General features: G+C 41.8%; 1 protein-coding gene across 1 annotated transcript in view; it reads right to left on the bottom strand.

The window, feature by feature from the left end:
• Positions 1–816: 816 nt before the first annotated feature.
• The window catches only part of asah1b (N-acylsphingosine amidohydrolase (acid ceramidase) 1b), a 41,799-nt gene continuing 32,406 nt past the window's right edge, over positions 817–10,209 (bottom strand). Inside the window, exons 9-14 of the mRNA XM_038791079.1 lie at positions 7,321–7,375; positions 6,230–6,311; positions 5,764–5,895; positions 5,512–5,635; positions 3,896–3,952; positions 817–1,544 (exon numbers count right to left, since the gene is read on the bottom strand). Of these exons, the coding sequence (XP_038647007.1) occupies positions 1,455–1,544; positions 3,896–3,952; positions 5,512–5,635; positions 5,764–5,895; positions 6,230–6,311; positions 7,321–7,375 (540 nt within the window). The 3' untranslated portion in view covers positions 817–1,454. The remainder of the gene's footprint in view (positions 1,545–3,895; positions 3,953–5,511; positions 5,636–5,763; positions 5,896–6,229; positions 6,312–7,320; positions 7,376–10,209) is intronic.

The raw sequence follows: 10,209 nt of genomic DNA, 5'->3' as shown, positions 1-10,209 counted from the left end.
GGTCTCACTACCTCAATCCACCTCAAGATTTGGAGTCTCTAATTGCACTAATTATCTCCAAAACAGACAAGTGACCAGTCTGCAGATGGGGACAGGTACAAGGTTCCTCTTTTGTAGCTTGGCCTCCTTCTCTTAGTATACTTTCAGACAGGAAAACACATTTGTACCTGTAATGATGCTGGGGACAAAAATGACACCAACTAGTACCGTATAAATGCAAGATAAGTCCGTGTCAGCAAAAGAAAAAAACCTGGCCAGTCCAAAAACTTTACCTCCTGCCAGCTTAGTAAGTGTGGACACTCATGCGTAAGATTTGGGAGTAATATTGTAGCAGCATAAAGACTGGAAAAATGACATTTCTACATTTTCTCTGAGGTCCACTGACCCAGCATAATGTATTTGTCCCATTAGCCTGCAATGTCTTGCTGTGCCAATTCAAGAGACATTCCAGAAATATGTCATCGTAATCTCCAGATTTCTTTCAGCTCCTCTCCTACTTATCTCTTGTCGAAGGTGCAGTACCTCACCCTTGTGTTGAGCTTCATCTATCACCTTTTGTCTATGTGTCACCACAATCGTATGGTTGATTCCGTTACCAGGCTTGACTGGTCCAGTTATCTGCAAGTTTGATCAGCTTTCATTATGTTTTGAATAGTGTATTCACCATTTGCACTGATGAAGGGTTGGAAGTTTAATATTGAGCTACCAAGCCGGAAATACATTGCAAAACTAACAACCTAATTAATCTACAGAAACATGTTTAGTTAGGAAATATTAAGGAGTGATTTGCATTATGAAATGAAGGAGTAACGTTAATTTGAACTTTAGAAACAGCTGATTGATTTATTCAAACTAGTTTAGCACATGATCCAAAACAATGTGAGGAATGATTTTATATGCAACCAGGGTTTGTTGGTTGTACAACTGGAACCAACTTTCAAGTAGTTTATCTGGCAAAAAGACAATATTCAGCATTCACTAAAATATATATTCTACACTCCAATGAAGACACACATTCATTCTTTAGTCTCTTTTATAATATATTAACACATTTAAATACAAATCTAAATAAGCAAAGTTTTACCAGTAATGCTAAATCAATTAAGTTACTGATTAGTGCCAAAAAGTTTAATCTACAGAATTTCTGCTCAATATCTTCCTTGTGTACATTTTACTGAAAATTATCTTCAATATTAAAAAAGGGTTAAAATTGAAGTTTACAAAGTTAAACATTAGATTATACAAGATTCCTTTCCTCTTACATTTTAATATATTTAGCCAAGCAGGACAGCCTATATGGATGTACTAACATTATTTGTATTTGCACATTCCAGAATTTCAGTGCCATCAGAAAGAATTGTGATGCATTAGAAAGCAGCATATCTGCAGCTTGAACAGCTTGTCCATATTCAGATACTGCTGTTAAATTCCACACTGAAGTCTTATGCAGAGTCCTACCATGGCATACATGGGTCTGGACAGTCACGTAGATATGATTCAAACGTTCCTTCAGAGACTTCCATCAGGGTGGTATACGTAGTCAACTGTGAAATGCAAACATTATTACAAAATCTCTTGGACTCCCTAAATTCAATCCCAAACCCTGTCTGTCTTTACACAATGTTTATATGAATGAACTCGAGCATACAGCAAAAAATCACAAATCCAAGTCACAATTTCAAAGACATTAGATGCAAGTGACCCATTCAAAGAGCGGTCCATCAGAAACTCCCTACAAGTTGAAGAAAGCCACTTTTTCCAGAAAGATACAGCAGAGTCTTATCCAAGTATTAAAAAAAATCTACAGTTCCATTTATATGTTTGTTTTTGTGCATTGATCCATGTGTGAAAAATGTTGTCACATCAGCCCAAAATCTGTTTTTTTACTCATGTGAATTTCTGTTCTCTCATGTTTTAGCCCTTTGATATTAGAGGTCGGTTAGGGGTTTCTTCTCTAAACCAATTCCAAGGCACGAAAGCCTTTGGCCATGAGTTCAATTTGTCCTCCTGCACTTGCAGGAAATTAAAATAAATTCTCAAGTCAATCGGAAGATTGTGTGCTGGTGAACGAAGAAAGATTAGAATTGAGGAATCGTTAATGTGGAAGCCACACACTTGCTCGAGGCTGGCAAAGAGAGCAAGGAGTTTTGGACAACAATTTAGGAGAACAAAGTAAATCTAAACAGAACTAGAGATCAACAAAACGACTGGAGACTATCCAATATTCACAGCATAATCCCTAAAGTAGCTGAGCTCGTCGAACCTCTTCATTAAAATAGGAGAAATTTTTTTTTCCATGTCAGGAACTCTTATCAAATTTTTGCCATTAATCAAATCTATTTTGTAAAATTTTGAGATTCGCATTATCATTTAACAGAAGCTTTACCGGTTTGATTTACCACAGAATTGTGATTAGGTATTAAAAACAACAAATGGACTTGAAGAGAAACTTGATGAATAGACCACAACACTGCTGCGCTGAGCTCCAACAAAAAGTAACTTGGCTACTCTGGGACATAAATCCTGACCCAAAAATGTCACTTATTGTTACAGTATTTTGTTGTAACTAGTTGGGGGAAGGAGAGACAGGGAGCCAGAGAGCGAGAACTAAAATGACCATTTAAAAATGTGCATAGATCATTGAAGGTGGCTGGACATTTGGAGAGTTAATAAAGCATATGGTATTCTGGCCTTTGTGAATAGTAAGAAGTCTTACAACACCAGGTTAAAGTCCAACAGGTTTGTTTCAAACACGAGCTTTCGGAGCACGGCTCCTTCTTCAGGTGAATGGAAAGGCTTGTTCCAGAAATGTTTATATAGACACAGTCAGAGATGCCCCGGAATGCGAGCACCTGCAGGCAATCAAATCATCAAAGATGCAGAGAGAGAGGTAACTCCAGGTTAAAGAGGTGTGAATTGTCCCAAGCCAGTTCAGTCGGTAGGCCTCTGCAAGTCCAGGCTTGTTGGTGGGGGCCGAATGTAATGTGACCCCCACCAATTCGGCCCCCACCAACAAGCCTGGACTTGCAGAGGCCTACCGACTGAACTGGCTTGGGACAATTCACACCTCTTTAACCTGGAGTTACCTCTCTCTCTGCATCTTTGATGATTTGATTGCCTGCAGGTGCTCGCATTCCGGGGCATCTCTGACTGTGTCTATATAAACATTTCTGGAACAAGCGTTTCCATTCACCTGAAGAAGGAGCCGTGCTCCGAAAGCTCGTGTTTGAAACAAACCTGTTGGACTTTAACCTGGTGTTGTAAAACTTCTTACTGTGCTCACCCCAGTCCAACGCCGGCATCTCCACATCTTTGTGAATAGTGGCATAGATTACAAGAGCAAGAGGTGATCCTAAACTTATACAAGGCTCTACTGGTTAGACGTCAGCTGGAGCATTGTGTACAGTTCTAGACGTCACACTATAGGATGCAAATGCATTGGAGAGAGTTGTGAAGAGGTTTACAAGAATGGTTCCAGGGATGAGAAACTTCAGTTACGAGGATAGATTGGAGAGGTTAGGACTGTTCTGCTTGGAGAGGAGAAGGATTTGATAGAGATGTTCAAAATTCTGAGGGGTCTGGACAGAGTAGATTGGGAGTAACAGTTCCCACTCTCAGATTTAAAGTGATTTTCAAAATAAACAAATGTGATGTGAGAAAGAGCTTTTTCACAAAGTGAGTGGTTCGGGTTGGCTATGCACTGCCTGGAAGTGCGGTGGAGGCAGGTAATCGATGCATTCAAGAGGGCATTAGATGATTACTTGACTAGAAACAATGTACAGGGGCATAGGGCGATGGCACCAACCCACAATCCTCATTTGGAGATCCGGTGCAGACACAGTGAAATCGTCTCTTCCAGCGCCGTAAAAATTGTGACAATTCAATTTGTACTCACCTTATTGAGAACTGGCTTTGTTGTCAAAACATCATAAATAGTTTCTATGGAAATATTCTGAAAAAGACAATATGCAATAATAAATACATCCCATTACACTTTTTAAATAAGCAAACTGCACCATCACAAATATTCTCCAATGTATAGACCTTCAAAAAAAAAACAAAGTTCTTGGTTGTCAGCTTCCACTCTATCAAATCAACATAGAATAAAAGTATTAAAAAGTTACAACTCTGTCTGGAAAACTGGTTACTTTGCAAACATGTTTTTATTCATTTGAAAACAATATATAAATTTCTAATTCATCTGTTTCCTCATGATTTTGCTAAATACTTTAAATTTCTCTTGGTTAGCTTAATATGTGTCATATATAGTTAAGTCCTCACTTAAGGTTGTCTCACTTAGCATTGCTTCACTTTTTGTCATTTGTCAACATTTGTTTCACTTTAACGTTGTTTGCCACAGACTCCCTCTTCCATGTCTTGCCTGCTCATATGACATCCCTGCAGACTCACCTCCTCCCGCTCCTGGCCATGCCAACGCCCCCTGTTGACTCACCCACCCTCGTTGCTTTTTCTGGACCTGCTGACTCCCCATCCCACCTCCCAACCTGCCGATTTAACCTCACTCGCCACACAACCCTCCCCCACTTGCCAATTAACCCCCCTCCCCCTTTGCCTCCCTTCTTCTGTTCTCCCGCCTCGTAGCTTTGCACCTAAACTTGTACTATATCCCGCGCTCCATCTAGTGACAAAGGTTGGTCAATGCAGGTAGCCGCTAACTGCACTGGCCAACCTCTGCCACGAGATGGAGCCTGGTCAATATATAAGTACTCAGGTGAGAATAGGAGCTGTAATTTGTTTGAGATAATTTAATTTGTATATACATTCTATTTTCCAAGGTATTTCAGCGAGGAAAGCATAGTGCTGCGCATGAACGGCACACAGTATTTCAACTTGCATTTTGGTTTTCACTGGGCAAGAATTATCCAAAGGAACCCAACTCTGGGTTTCCTGTGGGAACCTATGATTCACTTAAAGCCGTTTCACGTAAAATTGTGATTTTTTTTAGGGCAGCATGATGACGCAGTGGTTAGCACTGCTGCCTCACGGCGCTGAGGTCCCAGGTTCGATCCCAGCTCTGGGTCACTGTTCGTGTGGAGTTTGCACATTCTCCCCGTGTTTGCATGGGTTTCGCCCCCACAACCCAAAGATGAGAAGGCTAGGTAGATTGGCTGCACTTAAATTCCTCTTAATAAAAAAAAAAATTGTGATTTTTGGGAATGCAGCCACAGTTTCAAGTGAGGACCTGCTGTACCCATATAGCAGTCTACCTCTGCACTGGAAATGAAAACCAAGCCAAGGTACCAACATACGAGTTAGGAACAAAAGTAGGCCATTCTGCCCCTTGGATCTGCTCCGCCGTTCAATATCATGGCTGATCTTTTTGTGCTTTGAATTCTACACTCCTAACCACTCCTGATAATGAGTTAGCTTATTTGTAACCCATGCTTGGAGATCATAAGATGACATTTTCCAGCATAGACTGCTTGGTAAGACAGCTTCAGAAGTTATCAGCCATGGTCACACTAGTATTAGTGAGCAATAAGGACCTACAGCTTGTGTTGTTCGATTCATGCATTTCATTGCAGGAGTCCTACGATTATCCAGAAACAGTGGCTCCTTCCAATGATCGTAGTTTGTTTCCAGCACATACCAGGTACCCTTTTTAAGGTCAAGCCTAGTTTATTCAAAATAAAAACAAGAATTAACACCAAACACCAGCAAGCTTACTCTGAAGCAATGTTCCACTTATTTTTAAAACGTCGACCATACAGTGTTGACCTATGTCTATTGCGATATACTTACTCCCAGATATCCAGACTAGCCGTCCTTGAGCGTGTGATTACACAGCCTTCCCCTGACTGGTTGCCACCTAGTATAAAGTAGGCTGGTGCCAGCATCTCTGTATTGGCTAATTGGTCCTTGGCTTTTGAGTAACTGCAAGATAAAGTCAGACATGTTTGGAGAGAAAATACATTCCATCAAATTCAACTCAGTTTACAGATTCTAGCGTAAAAATAAGGATCTGCCCTGTGAAGAACAACATTTATTTCACATTACTAATGGAGATGCTCAGCTTGTCGCTTTAATATTTGGACTATAGAGTTTGACTTTGAAGGGACTATTTTGATGAAAAAACTATAAATTACATTTCCATATTCAGAAATAGTTTACTGATGAAGTGTTCGGAAATACCCAAATCAAGTAGAGAAATGGCTATTTTCAAAATACAATGCAATTTAAGACATGCAATTTAAGACAGACACCGTACCTGGTAGCATTTTCCAACACAGATCGGGTGAGGAAACTCATCCATATACCATCCCTTTTACCCAATATCCATTCAATGATGCCTGCAAATTAAATCAGTTATGGACTTTAAAATGTTGTAATTTGTGTATACACCAAACTTTGCGTTTAAACTTTTCCAAATAAAATGGATAAAACTATGGACAACACCTTCCCATTCATGATAGATGTGATCCTTAGATTTCTACTCAGAACTTGGTCATGGAAGGAGACTTCCAGGAAGAGAGTGGCAACGCTTTCCGCATGTCCTCAAAGCATCCTTGAAGAGGTCAAACAGATCTGCCAACTCTCGAAAGACCGTGGTTTGTGACTGGCCAAAATAGAGAAGGCTCATTCAGGAAGACACCAAACATAGAGAGACTTAGGTGGGATCACGTAGGAGAAGTCAAGATATCAGGGGGAGCGCACAAAGCTCCAAATAACCCAGCCACCCAACCCTTCCGAGCGCCACTTGCCCTGCATGTGGCAGAGTCTGCAGATTTGGCATTGAACTTTCCATCTCAGAACCCACTGAACTGGGGTGGAAGCAAGTTGTCCTCAAACCCAAGTGACTGCCTGAGAAGTGGGTGGCTACTTTGATAATTTAATATTTATAGCATGAGAGCAGGATGTGGGACTTATGATTTTAATTTAAACAAAAAAATTACCTTATTAAAAAAATTTAGAATACCCAATTTCTTCCCCCCCCCCCCCAATTAAGAGATAATTTAGCGTGGCCAATTCACCTACCCAGCACATCTTTTTCATTTGCAGGAGTGAGACCCACACAGACACGGGGACAGAACCCCACACGGACAGTGACCTGGGGCCAGGATCAAACCCAGGTCCTCAGTGTAGTGAGGTAGCAGTGCTAACCACTGCACCATCATGCAGCCGCAACAGAAAATGCTCTTGAAGGCAATTTAAATTAACACTTTTAAGAATTTCATACTATGATATCAGTTTGTGAAGAATGTTAGTCATCTTAAACACAAGGGTAAAAAAAGTTAGAAAAAGTAAGAAGTTTTGCTGAACTAATGTAAGGGTCGGAATGCTAATCAGGCTGTTAATTACCAATATATCCTCCATCAATGCTGAAACGCTCATTCATTGTAAGTGTAAACATCTTCTGTAAAGACAAAAATTTGGGTTACCCAATGTAGCAAGTTCCTCGAAATTTCACCTTGTGATTATGTCCAATTCTTTGAAATGGTCAGAGACAACACCTTCAATTTATAATCTTACTCAGAACAAAGGCTGGCTACTATGAGATATAGAAAACTATGGCTGATCCAGTAGGAGATACTATTGAGGTTGCAGCAGAAGCAAATTGTGATCTGATGCAGGAATTCCGATTTACAGAGATGATGCCAAGGCCAAGAGGTTATACTTGCCAGGAAATACTGAATGGGCTGGAGCTTCCTTCTCTAGAAAATATAAAGCTGAGGGATGACCTTTTAGAGGTCTTAAAATTACGAAAGGGTTGACGGGGTAGCTATGGAGATGTCTAAAACCCAGAGGTCACAAATTGGTCACAAATAAATGTAATAGGGAATTCAGGAGGAGCTTTACCAAGAGAGTGGTTAGAATCTGGAACATTGGATTTGTTTATTGTCACGTGTACCGCGGTACAGTGAAAAGTATTTTTCTGCAAGCAGCTCAACAGATCATTACGTAAGTGAAAAGAAAAGGAAATAAAAGAAAATACATAATAGGGCAACATAGGGTACACAATGTAACTACATAAACACCGGCATTGGATGAAAAGATTAGAACGATTGTAGGATAAGTAAAAATAGGATCTGCTAGCGAGAGCTCGCAGAGAGTTGCCACGCTCCAGCACCATATTGTGCTGACATACTGCCCCATCACAAGGGGCAATTGGCATGTTCCCTCCCTGGTACCTGGATAAAGGATGCTACGGAGCAGCTGTGCGACATCCTTCTGGGACCAGGGTGACCAGTCAGAGGTTGTCATCCACATTGGTACCAATGACAGAGGTAGGAAGAGGGATGAGCTCCTGAAATCAGATGTTAGGGAGTTAGGAAGGAAATTAAAAAGCAGGACCTCAATAGCAGTTATCTCACGATTATCTCCAATGCATAGGAATAGGATGATAGAGTGATTGAACATGCTGCTGGAGAATCGATGCAGGAAGAAGGCATCGGGTTTCTGAGGTATTTGGACCATTTCTGGGGCAGTTGAGACCTGTATAAGCTGGATGGGTTGCATCCGAATAGGACCGGGACTAATATTGTTGCAAAGAAATTTGCTCATGCTGTTTGGGAGGATTTAGAGGGGGTGGGGTAGCGAGCGAGAGAGAGAGAGGCAGGATTGGGTGTTAAATAACCCTGGGTAAGAGGTGTTCAGAAAAGATAGGAAAGGAAGAAAAGGAGGAAAGTGGGAGGAAGAGTTGGGAGAGGATATGGAGGAGGGGGTTCTGGTGTGAGGTGCTCCGGAGAGTGAATGCCTCCACCTCATGCGCGAGGTTGGGGCTGATACAGCTGAAGGTGGTATACAGAGCACACCTCACGAGGGCGAGGATGAGCCGATTCTTTGAAGGAGTAGAAGATGTGTGTGAACATTGCGGGGGGGGGGGGGGGGCCTGCTGATCACATTCATATGTTCTGGTCTGCTGGCCCAAAGCTAGAGAGTTACTGGAAGGAGGTTTTTAGGGTAATTTCTAAATTGGTGCACGTGAAACTGGACCCGGGTCCCCGGGAGGCCATATTCGGGGTGTCGGACCAGCCAGGGTTGGAAATGGGTGCGGAGGCAGATACCGTAGCCTTCGCCTCGTTGATCGCCCGAAGGCGGATCCTGGTGGGCTGGAGGGCAGCCTCTCCACCCTGTGCCCTGGCGTGGTGGGGGGACCTGTTGGAATTCTTGACTCCTGAGAAGGTTAAGTTTGAACTGAGTGGAAGGATGGAGGGGTTCTACAATTCATGGGCATTATTCATTATGCACTTTCAAGAACTGGATAATATCGAACATTAGTTGGGGGGTGGGTGGGGGAGCGGTGTGTGTTGATGGTGGCCAAGGGTGATTCCTTTTTGTAATTTGTTTATGTGAACATGCGGGCTACTGTTTGGGGTTTGCTGGGAGGATGGGATTGTCGTTCATGATATGGGGATTGACATATTTGTTACTGATTATTGTTTATTGTTGGTGGGTGTAAATTTAGGAGAAAATGTGAAAGAGGAGAATAAAGAAATATTTTTTAAAAAGGAAGTAAAGGGAGGGTAGAGAATTGGTTAAGGAGAGCATTGCAGCACTGGAGAAAGGGGTGTCCCAGAGGGTTCAAGGATACAATCTATTTAGCTGGTGCAAAGGATCAAAAAGTGTGCAATTATATAGCTTGGTGTAGTCGACCACCAAATAATGAAAAGGATGTAGAGGAGCAAATCTGCAGAGAAACTAGAGGGGGGCTCAAACACTATTGAGTAGTTATAATGTGGAAGGGGGGGTGGGGGGGGGGGGGGGGGAAGAGTTGAATATCCAAATATGAACTGCGATAGAGGCTGTGCAAAGAGCTGAGAGAGACAAGTCTTCCTAGACTGTGTTCAAGGGAATCTTCTACAGCAGTATGTGTCGAGTCCAACAAGAAAGGATGCACTGTTGGCCCAGGTTCTTAGAAATTAGGTGAGTCAAATAGATCAAGTATCAATGGGGGAACATTTAGGAGACAGTGAGCATTGTACTATAAGGTCTAGGATGATGGTAAGAAAGGACAATTAGGCAATCCAGAGTAATAATAGTTATCCGGGGGAGAGCCAACTTCAATGGGGCAATGGAGCTGGGTCAGTTAGACTGGAGCAAAAGGTTGATGGGGAAAGCTATAGCTGAAGAATGGGCTTCCTTAAAAAAAAGTGGTTTGGGCACAATCAAGGTTTATTCCCTCAAAAGGAAAAAGGTAGGACAAACAAATCCAAGGCTCCCTGATAAAGAACAAAAAACTGATCTGAT

This window comes from Scyliorhinus canicula, chromosome 3, assembly GCF_902713615.1.
Source record: "Scyliorhinus canicula chromosome 3, sScyCan1.1, whole genome shotgun sequence".
Lineage (NCBI taxonomy): Eukaryota > Metazoa > Chordata > Chondrichthyes > Carcharhiniformes > Scyliorhinidae > Scyliorhinus > Scyliorhinus canicula.
Note: the sequence above shows the minus strand (reverse complement) of the source record. Positions and strands in the feature narration are given on the sequence as shown.